Genomic DNA, 25,694 nt, shown 5'->3' with positions numbered 1-25,694 from the left:
TTATTTTGATATTTTTATAATACCATATTGTCTCTATTTGTCTGCATTTAAAATTGAGAAAATAATAAAAACCTGCCATTTGTCTTGAGTTTAGGTAAATGAGCTCATTTTTTAATTCATGTAATTAACAGCTTTTAAATTCCATTATTTTATTGTAGTTTTTCTAAGTAAATTTCTACATAGATTTTTCAAGTTTATTTCCTTGAGATTCTTAACTTTCACCCTGTAACCATAATACTTTTGCAGTTTCTGAAAAAGGTAAGCTGTAACTGGTTTAAATTCATTGATTGTACTAACATTTTTTTATTTAAATGAAAACAAAAAAGGAAAATGTAAAACACTACTAATTTTTTACTGTCATTTTGTGGATTAGTTGGTTAAATATAACAGATTTTAATGTTATTTATTTGATATTTATTATATTTGTGATATGAATGCTCTAATTTTAGGCCTTTGAAGACAATTTAATCGAAGCAAGGAAAGAAATTGAAGTATCACAGAGTAAATATAATGCTCTATCATTACAGTTGAATAATAAACAGACCGAACTTATCCAGAAGGATATGGATATTACCCTGGTCAGGCAAGTATACTCACTTCTAATTTAACATTATAGAAATGTCCATAGTTATTCAGAATGCCAGCATTTTTGTTTATTATTAACATCCCAAAATGACAACAATATGTCTTCTCTGAATACTTATGTTTGCACATAGAAATTATCTGGACTCATATAACAACTCTGGAAATAGTTAACTGCAACAAACAGGGGCTTCACAGGATTGGGAAAAGCATGCTCACAGAATAGCCTTGCTTAATTTTTTATCAAGGAGGATGTATTTATTCGTTGTTGCCTTCTAAGAATCCTACCCATGCTTTACATAATATTCATTGTTACAGTGAATAATGAGTAATACAGTTTTGACTTAGTATTTTATTATGTTCTATTTAATTTGTGAAATGTTCTCTATCAAAATAGTTAATTTTGTAGTACTAATAAAATGGAAGTACTTGAAAAACTTGTGTTTATAAGTGTTTTGAAAGATTTTAAATTACCAATTAATTTTATGATTACCTTGTCAGAAAATATTGTTAGAAGTCATAAATATATATATGTATACATACATATACATATGTTATACATATATGTATTTATGTACATGTTTAAACTTTAATTAAAATAAGTTATATAACCAAAGTTTATCACATGTCTGTGTAAGTACAATTTCATTCTTTGGTGCTGCCTGTGTAAATATGTCATATATTTATATCTGTAATATACTATATATATGTATGTTTACATATATATAATTAATACTATATGTAATTATATTATACATAAGTATTTATATAGACATATTTATTTACACATACTTTTAGTGTACTGATATATGTGTGTGTGTATGTATACATCAGTGCAAAATTTTTGCTTGGGTAATTGATTAATATATATTACATATATAAAGCAAAAATCCATTGTGTCACATTTAAAAAATCTTACCATAGGGATGAGGAAAGTATATGTTTACAGATTATAGACTGGTTGACTTGTCAACTCACGGTATAATTTTTTGAAGCCAATAATTTGATGAAGTCAAAAAAATAGTAAGAGAATCTTTGTTTTGAAAGAAGTCTTAAAATTTGTATTTATGTCTTTCTTTTTCCCAGTGAAAAAACTTTTAGTCTTTGCCTGATACTTTTAGTTTATAGGTTTCTCCTTACTTTTATGTTTGTTAAATCTATGCATTGTTTCATATGTGTAGTTGAAATTTGTGTTTGTATAGTATATACTCGTTTACCTTGATTCTTTACCTAGAGAATCTCAGACAGTCTGATCTCTGTTCTGTAGTTCAGACTCTAAAATAATAGAAGATAACTTTATTAATAATTTCATTTTTTTCATTAATTTATTAACTGCTCCTATTTCTTCACTTCCTCCTCTTCCTCCTTCTTATTTTGGCCACACCCATGGCACATGGAAGTTCCCAGGCCAGGGATCAAATCTGAGCAGCAGCTGCAACCTATATCATAGCTGTGGCAATGTCAGATCCTTAACCCACTGTGCTCCTCTCATTATTTTTCATGTATATATTTCACAGATGTTATGTTTCTGAATGAATCCATAATGTCAGTGTTTGTATCATCAATATTTATCTTAACATATGGCACCTAAAACTGCACAGTATATTCCAGCAAGACCTTTTCATTTATGATATTCTTAATTTATTGGATGGAACAAGGGATTCATTCTAGGGTAAAATGCAGTCTTATATGAATGGGATTTCAATAATTATATTTTATACTAAATTGTGACCCTGCATTTGTATACTTGAAATTAGTGTACTGAAAAATCTAAATATGGTAAATAAGGCAATAATATACATAGATGATGTCTACTGAAAAGGTAGGCTATTGTCAATTGATTCAGGATTTTTCTTAGAAATTAGTTGTGAATCTCCTACAAAAAAAAAAAAAGAAGACAAAAGAAAGGTCAAGGTAGAGTAGTAATAATTTTGGTTAGGAATATCAACAAAGTCAGACTCCTGAAATTGGATTAATGCATCCAGATTGCTGATGTTCCTAGGCATGTAGCAGAAAGAAGTGTAAATTACCTCTGGAGGATAATCAAAGAGTACTGTCCTCAAATTATGTCTGCAGTTTTTCAAACTAATGTCTAGGACATACTTGGAAATATCAAGTATGTGGAAAGTCATGAATAAAAATTAAAAGACTCAGGAACTGAAATGAAGAAAAAAGATGAAGTTGTTTGCCTATAGTAGGATTAATTTACATAGAAAACTTAAAAGTAATTTATAGAAACATTTTTTAAATTAATAAGTGGGTTTAGCACTCTTTGTAGACATAAGGTCAGTGTATAAAATTCAAATGCATTTTTTTTATGCCAGCCAAAATGTTAGGAAATATACTTAAAAATAATATAATTTATAATACAGCTAAAATATTAATAGCAAATATAGTGAAAAGAATATATTACCTCTTTACAGAGAATTATGAAATATTATTGAGAGAAATAAAATGTCTAATATATAGAGGGGTATACAAAGTTCATGATCTGGAAGACTCAATGTGATAAATATGTCAGTTTTCTCCAAATAGTTATTGAGATTCAGAGTAATACAGGTAACTGTTATTACCCTTAGGACAGAAGGGGCAAGGAGAGAAGCCTTTACCAGATCTCTGTGAGAAGTCTAGCCCTGGAAGAGAAGCTGACTAATAGGAGAAGTATCCTTAGATAGAGGAACAGAGACATTACCAACTGTGGCTCAGCAAAGAAGAGCTTGGGAAAGAAATACCTTGACCTCTTTTTCCATTATCATAATCATTGACTAGGACTTTCAGTTACCCCAATTCAAACCTAGAAGACAGGGAGCCAACGTGTTGTCATCTGTAGAGGTTGGCCTCCCAGGCTAGAGAGTAAGCCAGGGTACTAGAGAGTAGGGTAGAGATGCTAAAGATTGGATAAGAGAATATGGCACATTACTCATTTCTGCTCTTTTTCAGAGCTTTCCTGGGCATTTATTGCTTATTAATTTTTCCATATAAACTTCAGGGTAAACTGGATTATTTCTCGTTTGCTGTTTTATTCAGGCATCAAATTTAAAAGCAAATCCAAGGAGGATTGCTATCTTTATGACTGTCAGTCTGTGTACCAGAGTATGCTATGCTATTCCGTTTGTTTCAGTACCTACCTATGTATCCTTATGAAATATTTTGACATTTCTTCTTAGATTTATTCCTAGCTATTTCATGTTTTTTGTTAATATTTTAAGTAGAATATTTCCTTCCTATATATATTTTCCAACTGATTTTCCTTTTATCCCTTATAGTTTTTGCTGTCCTTGTTGTGATGTGCTATGATTTGTTTTTTTGTTCTTTTGTTTTTACTGTGACTTGTACTTTTTACTTTTTTCTATATAATTTTTTCATTGAATTTAATTCCTTTGAATTAATATTGCTATTCTTTCTTGGTTTATGTTTATATGATAAGAAACATATACAAAATAAATATATACTTGTTTTGATACATGTGAGTTATAAGAAAATTCATATAGTACAGAAAAATTTCTAAGAAGATAGAAAAATTACACTTAAAATACAACCCTAGAGAAATCACAGCCATTAAAATTTTGTTAGAACTAATCCATATTTATCTAAATACATATTTATAGGTTGATGATTAGGTAAACTTTTTTTTAGATGAAAGGGACTGTATTGAACATTTTTTTAAAATAAGAACTTTAGTTTTTGTGATATAGTGGAATTAGGATACTGATGTGAAATTAGGGGAAATTACTAAATCTCAGATAATGTTTACTTCTTTATGAAAACCACTTTATTTTGCTAAAGCTGAGAAATAAATGTCATGAAAAACCTTTGGAGACTGATGTCATTATGTTGTTTTTTAAAAACTCTTATGTTTCATCTTTAGTTGGTTTTCATACCTTGCTGTGTACACTCAGTAGAATAGGATATACATTCAACCATTTTAAGTCTTTCTCATTTTGTATCTCAAGATTTATAACATTTATTTCTTCATGTATAACTACAGTGCCTAAAGATATTTAAGCTTAGTTTCTTATATTGCTTTAGTGCTCATCACTGAACTTTTTACTCTTTTTTTTTTTTTTTTTTTTTTTTTGCTTTTTTAGGGCTGCACCCACAGCATGTGGAAGTTCCCAGGCTAGGGGTCAAATCCAAGCTATAGCTGCCAGCCTGTGCCACAGCAACAGCAGTGTGGGATCCGAGCCACATCTGTGATCTACACCACAGCTCAAGGCAATGCCCGATCCTTAACCCACTGAGCGAGGCCAGGAATCAAACCCACAACCTCATGGTTCCTAGTCAGGTTCGTTAACCACTGAGCCATGAAAGGAACTCCTAAACTTTTTACTCTTGATGTGTTCATTCCTGTACTCAATTTTGATTCATCCTAAGGGCCCATTTTTACCAAGGCCTTCTCTGTTGCTAGCTTTCTCCACCATTAACATCAGATTTAGCCATATGACTTGTTTTGGCCTGTGGGATGAGAGTGAAATTGACATACTTTGTATCCTGGCAACTATTTTAAAAGAGTTGTTGCTCGAATCGCTTTTTCTTTTTTGCCCTCTGTCACTAGAGTAGCGTATTCCTAATACAGTCTTGCTGCTCCATTTTGGGTCTTAGGATATGGGAAGGCTACATATAATATGAGCAAGGAAGAGAGTTTCCATTTTGGCTCAGCGGTAACAAATCTGACTAGTATCCATGAAGATGTGGGTTTGATCCCTGGCCTCGCTCAGTGGGTTAAGGATCTGGTGTGGGTGTAGGTCACTGATGCAGCTTGGATCCCTTGTTGCTGTGGCTGTGGTATAGGCCGGCAGCTACAGCTCCAATTCAATCCATAGCCTGGGAGCTTCAATATGCCATGGGTGTGGCCCTAAAAAGATGACAAATATAAAATAAAATAAATATATAATATATAATAAGATATATATAAGATAAAATATAAATATGTTTTATAAATATATAATATAAATATATATATAATATAACCTATAGAAACTGTCTGAAACCCATTGTCAGTCTTTGGTATCCAATGTGATGTTTAAAGGGATATTCCTAATTTATCCCTTAGTAATCATCATTTTAACTGAAAGATCACTGGATTTATCTTTCAGCAATGCAATGTTTTTAATCATCTTATCATTCTTCTTGAGATGGGAAGAAGCATTGTTGGTGTTCAACATCCTCTCACTTAACCCAAACTTTCCTTTATTCCTCTTAATCTGTGTCTAGGGGACTTCTCAAATTTGAACCTACCAATTAATTTTATTTTTCATAGCTTTGATTTTCCTTATAACTTCTCTCATTATGGATTTTAATGCTATTGTGATGCCTTTTTTTTTTTTCCTTTGTGGTTGCACCATGAAACATGGAAGTTCCCAGGCCAGGGATTGAATCTGACCCACAGCTGCGACCCATGCCGAAGCTGTGGCAATGCTGGATCCCTTAACCCACTGTGCCGGGTAGGGACTCGAACCTGTGCCTTCACAGCAACTCAAGCCACTACAGCTGGATTCTTAACCCACCGCAACACAGTGGGAACCCCAACACTTTTCTTTTCAGAAGTCCTTCTTTATGTTATCCTTTTCATTTCATCCCTTCAACAACTCTCTTATCTCATTTTTCTTAGAAAATGGAGACTGAGGGAAGGTTAAATGATGATTACTCACTTGGGGGATTCATTTCCAGGGCAAAGGGAATGAGAGAGTAATAATCTAAGGCAGGGAAGTATAAAGAGTAATTCAAGGAAACATATTATTGTGCTGGCGACTGCTTCATAATGAACCATAAAGAGAGGGCAGGCTCACTGAATTAGCCACCCAGTTTGGTTCTGGATAGACTGTAGAAAGAATCCATGCCTTTTAGCAATCCATCAGGCAGGAAAAAAAAAAAAAATCTGTCTGTTTTCTTCTTCTGTTTTATCTTCCAAAAAAACAAAAACAAAAACAAAGAAAGAAATTTCTTCTAGCATTGGAGAAGAAGGAAGTTTTCTGTGTTTTGCATTGTATTGAAAGATGGTATGTCTTACCTTCATGTCCTCTTTCTAAACAACATTTACTTTGATCACCTGGCTAACATATGTCTTGACTATGTATGCTGATGGAATTTTATCCTACATTTACTGTCTATGTCCTTGATAATTCATGCCAATGTTATTCTTAAAGATGGCAGTACTTAACAAGCCATATTACTCTTGCCAAATCCGAGCTTCTGTACACCAGCACTGAACTGAATCTTAGAGACAGAGTTTTGGGTGAAGTAGAAGAGAATAGCTTTATTGCTTTGTCAGGCAAAGGGGGCTGTGATTGGCTGATTCCCTCAAAACTAGTCCTGGAGGGGCTAGTGGCGAGTCTTATAATCAAGGAGCAGTATGTGATCAGCTTGTGGACATTCTTCTGACTAGTTGGTGGTGAGGTAATTGGGAGTCATCGTCATCAGACTTCTGGTTCCAACCAGTCTAGGGTCTATATTTTGGTGGTCAGCAGCTTTCATCTGGTATGGTCTGCTTCCTGTAAAAAAACAACTTAGGCATGTGTGTCAGGCCTTTATCTGTATCTTTTAGGAACTGAGTTTGGTGATTCTGCTCTGTGGCAGATTTATGGTCTAAATTGTTTCCAGTTCCCCAGCTCAACAGGAGGCCTGGGAGATAGAATCAAAAACCTTTTATTTCAAAGGACAGGGACACAGGGGCTTTGACATGATTTCAGTATGGGACCCTTCTCTCCTTTTCTTATATTTCCTCAAGGCATTGTTCCATTATTGATTCTCTTCTCTCCCTTCCCCCATTTTTGGTCTGTTATTTTATGCAGCTTTTTTAAATAGGTTTTTTTGAACTATTTTTTGAATAGTTAAAGAAAAAACAGTACTATAGTCTAAATGTTTGTGTCTACTCAAAATGTGTATGTTGAAATTCTAATGCTTAATGTGATGGCATTAGAAGGTGGGGTCCTTAGGGAGGTGCTTCGGTTATGAGGGTAGAACCCTCATGGATGTAAATAGTGTGCACTCTCATAAAAATGACCTCCCAGAACCCCCTAGTGCCTTCCAATGTGTGAGGATATAACAAGAAGTCAGCTGCCTTGAAAGGGCCCTCACATGACTATGGCTGGCACTCTGATGTCTGACTTCCAGCCTTCCCAACTATGAGAAATAAGTTTCTGGTTTTTGTAAATGACCCAGTGTTATATTTAGTTATATCAAAAGGACTAAAGTAGATGGTGGTGTGCGTTCAAGGGTTGCTGTCATAACTGGAAAACATTAATATTCTATATCTCTAAAAAAGCAGAGCTCATTTATCCTATATTATTATTCATCCATCTTCAACAACTGCCTGCATATCTTTTTGTTCCTTCTTTCTCTTAAGATTTATCTTATGTGAATGAATTACCAGTTTGAGGTTATAGATAAAGAAGTTTCCATTAAAAAAAATAAATAGTCTCCAAGAGTTCCCTTATGGTACAGGGAATTGGGGATCTGGTGGTGTCACTGTAGGGGCTTAGGTTGCTGCTATGGCACAGGTTGGATCCCAGGCCTAGAAACTTCCACATACTTCAGGCATGGTCAAAAAAAGTCTTCACAATATATGCTATAAAGTATACTTCTGTAAAACGTATCTGTTTACATATTTTCCTCTTCAAATTGATTTTACAAAATATTTTCCAGTTTTATATGATCTGTATCACACAAAATTCACCACCACAGGAATCTGGAAACCTCTCTCCCAGAGGTATGATTTTCCTAGATCCTTGATGCATCAGTACTGTCACTCCAGTTCATTTGTCCTCCTACCTACCAAATTCACTCTGAGAAAGTTGGAAGGACTGATTCACCTCCTATTGCTCTCCTTCCTTCTGACTTTTTTTTAATCTCATTATTTCCTTCAAGCTGGATTAGAGGAGTCACAGGAATCCCAGGCCCCAGAGGTTGCAAACTAGTGGTGCTTTAAGGAACTTTGGTTTGAAAACTTAATTTGCCTTTTGGGTTCCTTTTTAATACATTTAAAGTCCTGTGAAATATAAAATGAAAGGTTGAGTTACCTTACATTCAAAACTGATAATATTGTTGGCATCAGTGCTTGTCAATTCTTGAAACTAAAGTGTAACTTAATTTCAATAAGAAGGTGGTACTATGTCTGTATATCCAGGGTTTTTATTACCTTCAGACTATAAAAGAAAATTGATAAGTATTTGGCTTTGAAAGTCATAGTAGTTCTATCAATACTTTCTAGGTGTATGTGATAAATATTAAATACTTTATATGTTATCTCTCTTATCACTGTGTTTGCCTGCAGTAAAAAATAATAGATGAAAAAATTGGAAGCCGATCTGTAACCTTAGGTGAACACAATTATTTAACTGAGATGATCTTTATTCATGCTTCTGTTTATTGCTTGTTTTGCACAGGAAGGAGTTGCAGGAGCTGCAGAATCTTTACAAACAAAACAGTGCACACACAGCACAGCAAGCAGAACTGATCCAACAGCTTCAGGTTCTGAATATGGACACACAGAAAGTACTGAGGAACCAGGAAGATGTTCACACAGCTGAAAGTATATCGTATCAAAAAGTATGCTTTTATTCTGTCATAAAAATGTAAATTTATATGTATGAACTTCTAAAAATATATAGAATTCAAATCTTTTCACATTTCAATATTTATTTATTGCTCTCTATATTCCTTCAAAATTAAAAATGAAATATTCAGTTTGGTAATATTTAAAGTTATGTGAGTTTTCTTATGGCTATTAAAGCTTAAACATTTAAAATATATAAAGATTTATTCTATAGGATATTGTTTTTATAAATTGGAGTTTTGATGTCTACTACGAAACATACTAGGACTGGAGCCCCTAAACCAGGAAGGATTTAGGAAATGGGATTATTCAGCCTTCTATAGTGAGAAATTACTCATCAAGTATGATTCTAGTTTATGATCTAAAGCAGTCTTTCATTATAGAATTTGTTCATATTTTATTGGCAAATCCGCACAAACACAGATGGATATGCTGATGAAGTCTTCAGGATCAATATTTAACAAGGATTTTTCTCTCTTTATTTTGTGTGTTTCTTTTAAGTAGTCATGTTACTTTGTAGTTTAAGGAGCCCGTTGTCAGGAAGGCTTACCCAGCTATTTAGGTGTGCTTACTGACTCAGCAGCAATAACTATAGCCAGTAATTAAAAAAAACCACTTTTATTGAATTCTTTATGTTTTGTATAGCATATTATTTGTATAAATAATATACTTTCGACATAGATCATCCCTATGAGATACATGTTATTTCTTCTTAACAGTTGAAGCAGCCAAGGCTTAGAGAGGTTAAATAGTGGTGTGTATTATTTGGGGATTTTTTTTCTGTTTAAACTTGTTCTTCTAAAACCACACTGTGAAAATCCAATATATATAATTAATATGAAATAAATAGCTAGTTATTAAACTTTAAACATATTTGTTTATTTATTTATTGGCTGCACCCTTATCATGCTGAAGTTCCCTGGCTAGGGATTAAACACAAGCCACAGCAGTGGCAACGCCAGATCCTTAACCACTAGGCCATCAGGGAACTCCTAAACACATATTTTTAAATGCTGCTTTGGCACAGTGGTTTTCCAGTCTAAATTCTGTGCTCCCTTCAGATTTTTCTCAGGATGTGGGTAGTGCCTATCCTCTCCACTCTGCATTGAACAGCTCCACCTTTTGGTTTATATACTGGGATTGCCCATTATGCTTTTGTTTCTAAACCAGACACCATTGCTAAAATGACTTGAAAGGTCCTTATTGGACCTTATTAATAACTTCATTTTTTTTGCTCTTTTTCACTTACGTATTTAACTCAAACATTTCTCCCTCTTTCTTGATTTTTACTTAAAAGTCCTCAACACTTGGCAATTAATATTAAAATATGACTTTAGAGTTGCTTGTTGTTAAAGTTTATAACCCTTTTCTCTCGTGTGCAAATACTTTTTCTGTTTTTCCTCTTAGCAAGAAAGAACTTTGTAAGAAAGAAGAAAAAGGCAGTGTTTCCTTTGCTATTTCCTTTTTCAATCTTTTGTTCTAAGATTTCTGTTTCAGCTTTGCTTATCTTAAAATTTAAGATAAATTGTTTTAGCCTTATTCTTCTTTTTGGTTGATTCTCCTTAGCAGCCTCTGCAGAGAGCAACCATTTTTTTTATAACCTACCTGATAACTTTAATAGATTCTAAATAATTTCAAACAACTGAATACTTAAGAATTTTTATTTAAAGTGATTATCATTAAAGTAATACACACTTGTGATAAATTTTCAAATAATATAGAGTGTATAAAAAAATAAAATTCTCTAACCTCCTGTCTGAGACTCTTACCCCAGACTTTACCACTCTGAATTTTTATTTTTATTTTATTTTTTTTGTCTTTTGTCTTTATAGGGCCACACCTGTGGCAAATGTAGGTTCCCACCATTCTGAATTTTTAAAAATTATTTGATGATTTTTATTTTTTCCATTGTAGTTGGTTTACAGTGTCCTATTGGTTTTCTACTATGCAGCAAAGTGACCCAGTCTCACACACACACACACACATTTTTTCCTCACCTTATCCTCGGTCATGTTTCATTGCAAGTGACTAGATATAGTTCCCTGTGCTATACAGCAGGATCTCATTGCTTATCCACTCCACATGCAATAGATTGAATCTATTAACCTCAGACTTCCAAACCATCCTATTCCCTCCCCCTTCCCATTGGCAACCATAAGTCTGTTCTCCAAGTCCATGAGTTTCTTTTCTGTGGAAAGGTTCATTTGTGCTGTATATTAGATTCTAGATATAAATGATATCGCATGGTATTTGTCTTTCGCTTTCTGACTTACTTCACTTAGTATGAGAGTCTCTAGCTCCATCCATGTTGCTGCAGATGGCATTTTTTTGGGTTCTTTTTTACTGGCCGAATCATATTCCATTGTGAATATATATATACACCACATCTTCTTAATCCATTCATCTGTCATTGGGCATTTAGGTTGTTTCCATGTCTTGGCTATTGTGAATAGTGCTGCAGTGAACATACAGGTGCATGTATCTTTTTCTAGGAGAATTTTATTGAGAAATATACCCCAACGTGGGATTTCTGGGTCATATGGTAGTTCTGTATTTAGTTTTCTGAGTTACTTCCATACTGTTTTCCATAGTGGTTGTACCAATTTACATTCCCACCTACAGTCTAGAAGGGTATCCTTTTCTCCACACCCTCTCCATCATTTGTTGTTTGTTGACTTGTTAATGATGGCCATTCTGACTGGTGTGAGGTGGTACCTCATAGTAATTTTGATTTGCATTTCTCTAATAATTAGGGATATTGAGCATTTTTTCATGTGCTTGTTGGTCATCTGTATATCTTTGGAGAAATGTCTATTCAGGTCTTTTGCCCATTTTTCAATTGGGTTGTTGACTTTTTTGCTGTTGAGTTGTATAAGTTGTTTGTCTGTTTTAGAGATTAAGCCCTGGTGAGTTGCATCATTTGAAACTATTTTCTCCCATTCTGTAGGTTTTCTTTTCTTTTCTTTTATGGTTTCCTTTGCTGTGCAAAAGCTTGTCAGTTTGATTAGATCCAAGTGAATCCAACAACATATAAGAAAGATCATACACCACGAACAAGTTCACAAGGATGGTTCAAAATAGGCAAATCAATCAACATCATACACCACATTAACAAAAGAAAAATCAAAAACCACATGATCGTCTCAATAGATGCAGAAAAAGCCTTTGACAAAGTCCAACATCCATTCATGATAAAAACTCTTACCAAAGTGGGTATAGAGGGAACATACCTTAGCATAATAAAAGCCACTTATGACAAACCCACAGCAAATGCAATACTCAGTGGAGAAAAGCTGAAAGCCTTCCCGCTAAAATCTGGAACAAGACAAGGATGCCACTCTTACCACTTTTATTCAACATAGTATTAGAAGTCCTAGCTACAGGATTCAGACAAACAAAAGAAAAAAAAAGGCATCCAAATTGGAAGAGAAGTAAAACTGTCACTGTGTGCAGATGATGTGATACTATATATAGAGAAAACCCTAAGGACTCAACCCAAAAACTATTTGAACTGATCAACAAATTCAGCAAAGTAGCAGGATACAAGATTAACATTCAGAAATCAATTGCATTTCTGTATAATAACAGTGAAATGTTAGAAAAGGAATACAAAAATATAATACCTTTAAAAATTGCACCCCCCAAAATCAAATACCTGGGAATAATCCTGACCAAGGAGGTGAAAGACTTATATGCTGAGAACTATAAAACATTAATCAAGAAAATTAAGAGGAATCAAAGAAATGGAAAGATATTCCATGCTTCTGGGTTAGAAGATTTAATATTGTAAAAATGGCCATACTACCCAAAGCAATCTGCAGTCCCTGTGAAATTACCCAAGACATTTTTCATTGAACTAGAACAAACCATCCAAAAATTTACATAGAACTGTAAAAGACTTAGAGTTGCCAAAGCAATCCTGAGGAGCAAAAACCAAGCAGGAGGCATAACTCTCCCAGACTTCAGGCAATATTACAAAGCTATGATAAGACAATGTGTTACTGGTGCCAAAACAAACGTACAGACCAATGGAACAGAATAGAGAAGCCAGAAATAAACCCAGACACTAATCTTCGACAAAGGAGGCAAGAATATAAGGTGGGAAAAAGACAGTTTTTTTAGCAAGTGGTGCTGGGCAAACTGGCCAACCACATGTAAATCAGTTAAACATACCCTCACACCATGCACAAAGATAAACTCAAGATGGCTTAAAGACTTAAATGTAAGACAAGACACCATCAAACTCTTGGAAGAGAACATAGGCAGAACATTCTCTGTCATCAACCATACAAATGTCTTCTTTGGTCGGTCTTCCAAGGCAACAGAAATAAAGGCAAAAATTTACCACTGTTAATATTGAAGAGTCTGTCCTTGAGTTTCTTTAGAAGAACAGAACATTTTAAAATTATGTCCTCTTTTTAAGTTACGCAAGAATTGCATGAAATACTATACAAAATTGAAATGATGTAGATGTTCATATAGTGCTGATGTAACATTTGAGTTCTCTTCCACTCTTCCCAGTTCATTATCCTCCCCAGGAGAGATCATCTGAGTAGTCATGCCAGACCTTTTGCATGCATTATATACTGTGCGTGGGTGTATACATATACACGTGTCACAAACCTAGGCATCTTATGTTTTTAATATCAATTAATTTATTCCATACTTATTGTTCTTTAACTTGCTGTTTTCAAATAATATGCCTTGGCTATATTTCCATGACAGTACATGTAACTCTTGCTCTTCTCTGCCTTCTTCCCATGCTCCAATAGGAACATGAAGTACAGTGAGGATTTACCAGAGTATAATTTGTTGATTACTAAGGTCTCTGTTCCCAACTTTTTTTTTTTTTTTATTATAAACTTCCCTACAGAAGGAGGTCTTCCCCATCTCTTCCACAGTGTTGTTTTTCCCTACTGGGTCATTCCCAACCACATACAAACATGCTGTTATGTCTCTGATATGCACGGAAGAGGAAAACAAATAAGCAACAACAACAAAAAAAACATGTCTTGACCCCACTTTATTCATTCCCTTCCCTTCCTTCCTTTCATTTTCCAACAATATTCTTTGAAAGAATTGTATTAATGATTCTCAAAGTTTTCTTCTGCTCTCTTTTCAACCTCTTCCAATCAAGCTTTTGTCCCTTTCACTCCACTAAAATTTCTTAGAATCATTTGTGACTCCCTCATTGTTAAATTCAGTGATCTGTATAGCACTCTTCATCTTACCCCTATTATTCAGCAACATTGTTGCAGTTGATGACTCCCTTGAAACACTTTTTTTCCCTTACTGGCTTAAAGCACTTCACAGTTGTGTGGTTTACTTCCTTCAGTTTCTAGCTGTTCCTTTTCAGTTTCTAGTCTACCCTTGTTACTCTAAATGTTAAAATGTTCCAAGCCAAAATCTTAGGACATCTTCCCCCCCGCCCCCATTTAAATTCATACCCTATATGATTTTATCCACTCACCTAGGCTTTCAAAATCATGCTGTCTATATGCTCATGGCTCCCAAATTTGATTATCTGCTCTGGATCCCTTCCCTGAACTCTAGGAAAGTGTATCTAATTGCCTACTTAGCATCTCTTAAATTGGTTGTCTCCTGAGCTTCTCAAACCTCGTATGTTCAAATCTAAGGTATTGTCCACTCTGCCTTCATTGCGCATCTGGAATCCTACTACTTCCACTACCCCTGCTGTGACCACTAACTTGTATTACCTGAGTGATTGCAGTAGCTTCCCACTTTGTTTCTTTGCTCCTGTCCTTACCCACTTTGAGTTCATTCTCAACATAGATGCCAGGTTGTTCTTGCTGAAACTTGGTAAGTCAAATCAAGTCAGTCCTCTCTTCAACCCCCTTCACTGGTTTCTTGTTTCATTGAAAGTAAACGGCCAAATTCTTACTACAATCTGTGAGACTCTGCATCATATGGCTCTGCATTACCTCTGTGATCTCATCTTTGCCTTTTCCTTCATCTCTCTACTTCAGCCACATTTAACTTTGCTCTTTAGCTTGAACATATGAGGTATTCTTCAACCTCAAGGTCTTTGTACTTGGTTTCAGTTCCTGAAATTCCTTCCCTCAGTTATCTGCATAGATGACCTTTTTACTGCTTTTATTCTTCATCTATCACAGCTGAAAATCTACTTGATAACAGACATTAAATGGGAGATGTAGGAATGACACATATTCTAATAGTAGTGCTAAGTACGAGAACATAGCTGGGGCAGATTCCTAAGTTAGGGATAAAAAAAACTAGAAGTGATATTAGTGATGTTTATTCTGAGAAGAAGATATCAACGAGACAGATTTCTCATAACTTCCATGAACTGTAACTGAAGCCATAAATTCCCTAGTTGGCACCTTTACTAATTTGGAGAGGTAGAGTTTATACACTCCTCTTTGGAGAACTTGTCAGAACCTGAACTTTGATCTGGAGGATAGTATTTGAAGCCATGCAGACTTTCTCTGAAAATTATGACTATCCCCTCCAAGAATCATAATTGATAATAATGAGAGCTGTGATGGCAATGTGTTGTGCTTATGAATAGCATGGAGGCAAAAAAAAAAAAAAAAAAAAAAAAGCAAGCAGATCTGCTGCTTTAGAGAGCTGGTTTACTTTTCCTTGTATTTACTCATTCTTTTCTTTTTCCCTGTAGTTTGAACTTCCTTTTTTTTTTTTCCCTCTTCTTCGAAAGTTACCACTCCAGGGGCTAGAAAGTTGGAGGGAGAACATTACTAATTTTTAACTTGATACCCTTTCTGAAATTGTAATTCTCATTGTAGTACTTTAACTTTGATGCTCTTTTAGATCCTTGAAGTTGTTCATAAGATTTTCATTAGTATGGTCAACTAGACTTAATTCAGAAGTCCTTGATGATTTATTTATACTTCATAAAATTTGCCTACAGGTAGTAGTCATTACAGTTAATATTTCTTTGGTTGTCTATGTATGAATAGTTATCCATAAAAACAGAGAAAAAAACTTTATAATCCCATCTCATAGAGGCAAATACCATTAACATTTTGAATAGTTCCTTTCAAGTTTTTAAATATGTACAAATACCCTAATATCTTTCACTTGACGTTATTTTAAGAGAATGTCATGACATATAACTATTTTGGGAATAACTTATTTAACCGTATTTTCCAGTGTTAATCAAATATACCATTGAAACATTTCATTAATATAAATTAACCTGCGATAAACGTATCTTTGTTGTCAATTTAGACTATTGGTATTAGAGAGTACATACGTCCTCAGGAAACAGTTCCTTTTATGAAAAAATCTAGTGACATGATGTTAATGTTGTGCAATTCACTTTTAATTAGTTCATACATAAACAGAGCCTGTTTAAGTTATTAAATAGTAAGAAAGCACAGAAGATCATGGAGTTTGCAGGAGACCTGCCTATCACATGAGAAATGATCAGTAAGTGATAATTTTTTTTTTTTTTTTTTTGTCTTTTTGCCATTTCTTGGGCTGTTCCTGTGGCATATGGAAGTTCCCAGGCTAAGGGTCGAATCAGAGCTGTAGCCACCAGCCTACGCCAGAGCCACAGCAACGCGGGATCCGAGCTGCGTCTGCAACCTACACTACAGCTCACGGCAACGCCGGATCGTTAACCCACTGAGCAAGGCCAGGGATCGAACCCGCAACCTCATGGTTCCTAGTCGAATTCGTTAACCACTGCGCCACGATGGGAACTCCAGTGATTAATTTTTGAACCTTGAGGAATTATGTACAACACTTTCCCACTTTGGATAATGCAGTTTAAAAGTCATAGGTGTTTATTTGAATTGTAAGATTATTTTTAAACTTCACAGGCATGTATTTCTATATTAATTTAAATATTTTTATAATTCATTTAATATTTAATTATTTTAGTGAGTAAATGGTTCTGGAGTGGTATAAGAATGTAGAAGAACTAAGGATACAAGTTGGAAGGCCTTCTGTACGGAACATAGTCATAAATGAAGACAAAAATATAAAATTGTACTATAAGTGAAGGAAAATTTGCATTTACACTTACACACATTATTTTAGAAATATTTTTTTTAAGAGGAGGTATGAATGTAAGTCACCTCCAGCAACCATAAAATAATAGCAGTAGTCAACATTTATTGAGCTTACTGTATATTAGCCACTGGGAAAAGGGATTTTGCACCACTGTTTAAGCCCCACAACCACCCTGTGTGGTATATTGTGTATATTATTATCCTTTATTATTTTATAGATTAAGCAACTGAGACTTATAGTATTGTCTAAAGTTAAACAGCTACCAGGTAGTAGACTTCAAATCTAGGTAATCTTGAGTCTAGAACCCACAATGTTAAACTATTATAAAGCCCACAGTATAGTTCAGTTATTAATGGGATAATGTGGTCTTATCTTTAAAGATGTCTGTAAACTTGCATTATTCATTCTACTCAAAATTCTCTTGATCCTCAATAACTTTTAATGTTGGGAAATTTATCTTTATTGCTAAGTTAAATGTTATTTAAAATATTCCATTGCATTCTTTTTGGTGAAAGGAGAGCCCAGCATGTTATCACCCTCTGTGAAAAGAGCCCCCATCATTATCCCATCTTCAGCCACTGTTTCTCCTGATTGTAGAAATTTGGTTTCTTCTATTTTGCTGTAGCATTGCAGTTTTAAACTTTTTGACCTACAAGTTTTTTTTTGAACTGTAAATTTTTTACTTGATTTGTTCCTGCCCCCTCCCTCCTCTACCTGGTCCCAGAAAAATATATCAGTTCTGGAATTCAACTTTTAATTAAAAGTTGACTTATATCATAGTGTTTAGTTATCTGAAAAGATTTAAAAAATTGCCCTCAGTGGTAAAATAAGGGGAATGAGTAAGGGAAACCAAGGTGAAGAGAGAAAATTTTTTTTATTTATATATAATGATTTTTATTTTTTCCATTATAGCTGGTTTGCAGTGTTCTGTCAGTTTTCTGCTATACAGCATGGTGACCCAGCCACACATATATGTATACATTATTTTTTCTCACATTATCATGCTCCATCATAAGTGACCAGACATAGTTCCCAGTGCTACACAGCAGGATCTCATTGCCAATCCATTCCAGAGGCAACAGTCTGCAGCTATTAACCCCGAGCTCCCCATCCATCTCACTCCCTCCCTCTCCCGCTTTGCAACCACAAGTCTTTTCTCCAAGTCCATGATTTTTTTCTGTGGAAAGGTTCATTTGTATATTAGATTCCAGATATAAGTGATATCACACAGTATTTGTCTTTCTCTTTCTGACTTATTTCATTCAGTACGAGAGTCTCTAGTTCCATCCATGTTGCTGCAAATGGCATTATTTCATTCTTTTTTATGGCTGAGAAGTATTCCATCATGTATATATACACCAAATCTCCCTAATCCAATCATCTGTCAATGGACTTTTGAGTTGTTTCCATGTCTTGGCTATTGTGAATAGTGCTGCACTGAACATGCAGGTGCATGTGTCTATTTCAAGGGAAGTTTTGTCTGGATATATACCCAAGAGTAGGATTGCTGGGTCTTATGTATAGTTCTATGTATAGTTTTCTAAGGTGCCTCCATACTGCCTTCCATGGTGGTTGTGCCAATTTACATGCCCACCAACTGTGCAGGAGGGTTCCCTTTTCTCCACACCCCCTTCAGCATTTGTTGTTTGTGGACTTATTAATGATGGCCGTTCTGAGTGGTGTGAGGTGGTAGTTTTGAGTTGCATTTCTCTAATAATCAGGGATGTTGAGCATTTTTTCATGTGTTTGTTGGCCATCTGTACATCTTCCTTGGAAAAATGTCTATTCAGGTCCTTTGCCCATTTTTCAATTGGGTTGTTGGCTTTTTTGCTGTTGAGTTGTATAAGTTGTTTATATATTCTAGAGATTAAGCCCTTGTCAGTTGCATCATTTGCAACTATTTTCTCCCATTCTGTGAGTTGTCTTTTTGTTTTCTGTTTGGTTTCCTTTGCTGTGCAAAACTTGTCAGTTTGATTAGATCCCATTATTTTATTTTTGCTCTTATTTCAGTTGCTTTGGGAGACTGATCTGAGAAAACATTCACAAGGTTGATGTCAGAGAATGTTTTGCCTATGTTCTCTTCCAGGAGTTTGATGGTATCTTGTCTTATATTTAAGTCTTTCAGCCATTTTGAGCTTATTTTTGTGCATGGTGTGAGCGTGTGTTAGAGTTTCATTGATTTGCATGCAGCTGTCCAGGTTTCCCAGCAATGCTTGCTGAAAAGACTTTTTTCCATTTTATTTCTTGCCTGCTTTGTCAAAGGTTAACTGACCATAGGTGTCTGGGTTTATTTTTGTATTCTCTGTTCTGTTCCATTGGTCTGTCTGTCTGTTTTGGTACCAGTACCACACTGTCTTGATGACTGTGCTTTTGTAATAATATTGCCTGAAGTCTGGGATAGTTATGCCTCCTGCTTGGTTTTTGTTCCTCAGGATTTCTTTGGCAATTTTAGATCTTTTGTGGTTTCATATAAATTCTTTGATTGTTTGTTCTAGTTCTGTGAAAAATGTCATGGGTAATTTGATAGGTATTGAATTCAATCTATAAATTGCTTTGGGTAGTATGGCCATTTTTATAATATTAATTTTTCTAACCCAGGAGCATGGAATATCTTTCCATTTCTTTACATCTTCTTTAATTTCCTTGATTAATGGTTTATAGTTCTCAGCATATAAGTCTTTTACCTCCTTAGTCAGGTGTATTCCCAGGTATTTGAATTATTGGGGTGCAGTTTTAAAAGGTATTATATTTTTGTATTCCTTTTCTAATGTTTCATTTTGAGTATACAGAAATGCAACTGATTTTTGAATGTTAATCTAATATCCTGCTATGTTGCTGAATTTGTTGATCAGTTCAAGTAGTCTTTGGATTGAGTCCTTAGGGTTTTCTATGTGTAGTATCAATGTCATCTACATACAGTGACAGTTTGACCTCTTCTCTTCCTATTTGGATGCCTTTTATTTCTTTTGTTTGTCGGATTCCTGTGGCTAGGACTTCCAGTACCATGTTGAATAGCAGTGGTAAGAGTGGGCATCCTTGTCTTGTTCCAGATTTTAGTGGGAAGGCTTTCAGCTTTTCTCCAATGAGTATTATATTTGCTTTGTGTTTGTCATAAGTGGCTTTAATTATGTTAAGGTATGTTCTCTCTATACCCACTTTGGTAAGAGTTTTTATCATGAATGGATATTGGACTTTGTCAAATGCTTTTTCTGCCTCTATTGAAATAATCATGTGATTTAAATTTTTAACATGTTGAGCACAGAAAAGACGTGAGTCATATTATCATTACCATAACAAATCATTAGTTTCAAACACAAATTACCTACCAAATAATGCTTAGGACTGCTCTAGAAGAGAAACACCCATCAAGAGAAATAAAAAGAAGCTAGTGTATTTCCTTTCTCTGAGCATTTTGTAGCCATTTATATAAATTACATTAGTTTTTCTGTCTTTGCATGTTGTTTATGTACTTCTGTATGGTGTAAATATAGAGGAATTGTAAGCATTTTCAACTTCTGGACCATCTAACATGTTTGGGATACTAAATATGTATTTTATCACTTTTTGTTCTACTTAATGATAATTACATGACACAATCTATTATTAATCCAGGAAAATAAGGAGTTAGGTTATACATATTTTTAATTTAAAGTGCATGTTTGATCAGATTCTCTTCTTCTCATTTTCTTCTATAAACATATAGTTTTCACTGGTAAAATTTATTGTTTCAGAGTAGCAAATAGTAACTTACTAACATGGAAAATTGTATTCTTTGAACAAATTAGTCATTGGGTCATAGAAGTTATACATTTGCAAATTGTTAAGGTAAATAACATATCATCTTGTTCAAAAACACTGATAAAAATATGAGAATAAGAGTACTTCAATCTTAGCCTCTGAAAATTAAAGGACTTGGAGTTTGGGGTGCTCTTTCTGGAGATAACTTGCTTTCTATCCCCTAGCAATCCTCTTACTGTTTTTCACTTTAATTTCTTCAATAAAAATAACCTGAAGAATAGTAAACATAATAAATTGCTTATGGATTATCACAGTTGATACTTCTAAAGTGTATAGGGGAATGTATGATTAAAATTTTATAGCCCAAAATATTATAAAAAATTCTGGTCTATTCCAGATTTTTCAACTATCAGAGGCAAGAAATTGTAGAAAAAACTTCTGAAACTAATTGTGATTGCTAATAGATAAAAAGGATATCTAATCAGGATGCCTAAAACTATGTAGATGAATGAATTTGTTATATTACCTAATTTACTCACTTGATAACTATTTTTTTTTACTCACTCTGCTATTATTATGGGATATGAATAAGATAGTGGCTAACCAGGGAATTAGAACATCCTAAATCTTTGCCTCCTTGTAAAATCTACTAGAGAAAAAAAAAAAAACAATTCTGTTATCCTGAGGTTTTGTCACCAAAAAACTTTTTAGAGATAAAAATAGACAATCTCCTTGAAGGCTTTTCTAGCCAATTTTATTGGTGGACTGGGGCCTAGAATTAATAATGACTGGAAGGCTGTCTTTGCTTTCTTTACTTTTAACTCCACAGCTAAGTGATCTTATTGAAAGTGAAGTCCAATCAGCCATCAAGAAAATACACAATGGAATACTACTCAGCCATAAAAAAGGATGACATAATGCCATTTGCAGCAACATGGATGGAACTAGAGAATCTCATCCTGAGTGAAATGAGCCAGAAAGACAAAGACAAATACCATAGGATATCACTTATAACTGGAATCTAATATCCAGCACAAATGAACATCTCCTCAGAAAAGAAAATCATGGACTTGGAGATGAGACTTGTGGCTGCCTGATGGGAGGGGGAAGGAGTGGGAGGGATCAGGAGCTTGGGCTTATCAGACGCAACCTAGAATAGATTTACAAGGAGATCCTGCTGAATAGCATTGAGAACTATGTCTAGGTACTCATGTCGCAACAGAAGAAAAGGTGGGGGGAAAAACTGTAACTGCAATGTATACATCTAAGGATAACCTGACCCCCTTGCTGTACAGTGGGAAAATAAAAAAAAAAAAAAAGAAAAAAAAAAAGAAAATGGGCAAGTAGGAGATGTATTTTAGGATTAAGAGCTAAGAATGTATTTAAGGAGTAATAGAAAGTTTGTCCCAATTCCTAGAATTAGGCTGATCTAGGTCATCTGTTTCAGGCTTTTCAGTTCTTTTTTACCTGCAGCTTTGAGGGATGCATATTTTTAGAGAATGATAAGATTTGCCTCAGTGTCTTGAGTTGCCCACCCAGACATATGAGATCAAGCCAGGACTTCTGAATAGGAAGTACATCTGCATAAATTGAATGGCAGAGCCAATAGAGAACACAAGAAGAGAGATTTTAGTCTTCATTTTAATGGAAGTGAGAAAGAAGGGAGAGAAGAAAAGAGACAAGAAAGGAGACATTAAGACAGAGCCTTCTTACATGAAGAAAATAGGCCCAGGCCTTACATTTGTGAAGGAAGATCCCAAGACATGACACCCAAGAGGAAAATGTACTATATCCATGGCACTATTGGCTAGTAAATCAGTCCTCATTCCTGATGATGCACTCTTATTATGCCTGCCCTTTGCACAATGGGAAAGAAGCTTGTCAATACTTACTTGTGCTCATAATTCTCAAATATTCCAAATCTGTAAACTTTTAAAAATTATTGAGGTATATAATTTGAAAACTATGCATTCTTTAATAATATTATGTTCTATATTTTCCTCTAAAGATTTGTGCTGATTAAAAAGTAAAAGCTGGTTCATATTATAAAGCATATAAAAGAGAAAGGCGTTAAATAATCTTTTCACTGAGTTAGTGACTCTGTATGCTGTTGGCACTCATCCTAGCTTCATTTCTCTGTGGTCAACTTAGCTCTTATTTCCAAATTTTGCTCTTTTTTCCTACCCTAAACTCAATCATGAAGGTAGCAGCATGGCACAGGATAGGTCACTATAAGGCCCACCCCGATCCCTTCATTGTTCCTCCAAGCTGTCAGGTTCCTACTCTCTCTTCCCTCCTAGACTCTCCAATGGTATCAGCTGTGGAAAGGACATTGGACATACTCCCTGGTATAAAAGTAATTGGAAGGGAAAGTTTATATTTACATCCTTTGATTCTTTACAAATCATAAAGACAACCCTTCCTTTTTAAAATTTTTTTGGACTTTGACTGTAAAGTGAAATGGATTATTTAAAGTATCTACAATAATGTAGAAGTATTAATCCTTTACAAAAAATAAGTTATGTTAAACTAATTGAATGTCAGAGGAGTGATTTGGAGGGAATTGTTTTTTGGACAAAGTATATGTCTGAAAAAAAGCATTACAAAAGTGGTTTCACAAATCTTTTTTATTAAAAAAATTTTTTTTTCCCTTTTACGGCCACTCCTGTGGCATATGAAGGTTCCCAGGCTAAGGGCAGAATCAGAGCTGTGGCTGCAGGACTATGCGATAGCCACAGCCATGTCAGATTCAAGCCACATCTGCAACCTAACACAGAAGGGTTGTGGCATTGCTGGCAGGACTATGCCATAGCCACAGCCATGTCAGATTCGAGCTGCATCTGCAACCTAACACAGCAGAGTTGTGGCATCGCTGGATCCTTAACCCACCGAGTGAGGCCAGGGATCGAACCCGCCTCCTCACAGACACTAGTTGGGTTCTTGACCTGATGAACCACAATGAGAACTTCATTTTAAACTTAAAAAAATTTAAACTATAGCATACAAACAGAAGAGTACTCTGCCAACTTTTATGTAGTTAAGTTTCTTTCCATGAGGCAAGGCCTACTAATCAAAGATTTTCTGTGTCTTGAATTGGATAAGCAAACCCAAAAACCTACTGTTATTAGCAACACAGTTTTAAGATTCTACCCTTGGGGATTTTGCTTTTCTTATAAGGTCTCACTATCTCAGTATTAGCCTTTTTTTTTTTTAAAGCAAATTTTAATCCTGAGGTCATGTTCCCAATGTTGTCAGCAAATACACCTACAAATTTTTTAATGAATATCAACTGAGACAAATTGAATTATTCCTCACTAAATCACAATTTTAAGTTAGGATTTTCATCAGCAAGTAAGTTTGGGTGTATTGGAGGAATACCATTGTTTACCATATGTGACTGTCTGTAGAATACCACTTACGAAACATATGCTGTCTCACAGTTTTAATAAACTCTAGTTTTAAATTTATTTAATTCGTGTTACCTCGAGTTAAAAAGTTAAAATTATCTGTCATGACTTTGGAACACTGATTCTGTTTATCACTCTGTTCAAGGTCTTCAGTGATTTTCCTCTTGTCTACTGGAGCAGGTCTATCATCCCTAGTTTGGCCTTCAAAAGTCTTTACCTTCCATCTACAGTCTTATTGTTTAGCTCTTATTATTCCTTCTGCTGCTTCTCCCCAACTTTGGCAGTAGATGCTAATTTACACTAAATGGAAATATATCAGTCAACCTTAATGAACTCTCAAAGTTTATCTCTTTTTTTTCAAATGTATATATTGAATCCAATTAGGCTGATATATCTTATGTTCCTTCCTGTTTCTTCATACCACTGTACATAGTTTTTTTTAATATATTTCTTCTATCTTAAGGATGACTCTTTGTTTTCATTCTCTATAATGCTATCATGGCTCAATTCATGTCCTTTCTTTTTCATCAAGCCCTCCAATATTAATATAGCTATCTTAAATGTTTGCATCCTCCTTAGAATTTTAGCACATTTTTCCTATATTACAACTGGTTAATAAAACATATTGCATTTTTAAGATCATGTGGAGTTTCATATTGATACATTATTATATCATTTAGTTTTCTGTGTGCTTATATATAAATATATATATATATTTTTTTTTCTTTTTTGTCTTTTTAGGGCCGCACTTGTGGCATAGAGGTTCCCAGGCTAGGGGTCTAATCGGAGCTATAGCTGCTGGCCTACGCCACAGCCGCAGCAATGCCAGATCTGATCTGAGTCTGCGACCTATACCACAGTTCATGACAATGCCAGATCCTTAATCCACTCAGCGAGGCCAGGGATTGAACCTGCAACCTCATGGTTCCTAGTTGGATTCGTTTCCACTGCGCCGTGACGGGAACTCCGATATATATTGTTTTTTCTCTTAGACTATTGAAGTAACTTGAGGGTGAAAACTGTGTCATATATAGACCATATGTATGTTTAAATATATATATACACAAACATATCTGATTTATTACTAATAAATTGGGACATATTTTTTGAAACAGCTTTACAATGAGTTACACATTTGTTTTGAAACCACAAAGGCAAGTGAAGCTAAGCTCCGACAAAGTGTTGTTCAACTTCAGGATCAGCTGTTTCAAAAAGAGCAAGAAAATGTTAAATTAAAAGAAAAGCTTCAGGAATCAAAAGGAGCGCTCTGTCCTTTGCCTCAAGAATGTGATTCAGACCACTCGGAACAGGTGAGAGACATTTTCTTAACCTGTTACCTACTATAATATCATATGAAATTGTTTCCTACAATTGACTAAAACACAGATATTTAA

At 34.6% G+C, this 25,694-nt stretch overlaps 1 protein-coding gene across 11 annotated transcripts in view; it reads left to right on the top strand.

Moving 5' to 3' along the window:
• Positions 1-25,694, top strand: part of CNTLN (centlein) — a 326,291-nt gene that overhangs the window by 114,422 nt on the left and 186,175 nt on the right. For 6 of the 11 annotated variants that reach the window (XM_084984594.1, XM_084984632.1, XM_021063273.2 and 3 more), the window contains 3 exons: positions 450-583; positions 8,967-9,129; positions 25,416-25,610. In XM_084984594.1, the coding sequence (XP_084840720.1) occupies positions 564-583; positions 8,967-9,129; positions 25,416-25,610 (378 nt within the window). In that variant the 5' untranslated portion in view covers positions 450-563. The remainder of the gene's footprint in view (positions 1-449; positions 584-8,966; positions 9,130-25,415; positions 25,611-25,694) is intronic. The other 5 variants (XM_084984605.1, XM_021063278.2, XM_084984622.1 and 2 more) reach the window with 3 other exon arrangements.

Source organism: Sus scrofa, chromosome 1 (assembly GCF_054392235.1).
Source record: "Sus scrofa isolate SSC_HxYL_T2T_F1_AM1 chromosome 1, Sscrofa_HxYL_maternal_Yorkshire_Landrace_v2.0, whole genome shotgun sequence".
NCBI classification, from domain to species: Eukaryota; Metazoa; Chordata; class Mammalia; order Artiodactyla; family Suidae; genus Sus; species Sus scrofa.
The sequence above is the reverse complement of the archived record's forward strand: the minus strand, read 5'-3'. Positions and strand labels throughout refer to the sequence as shown.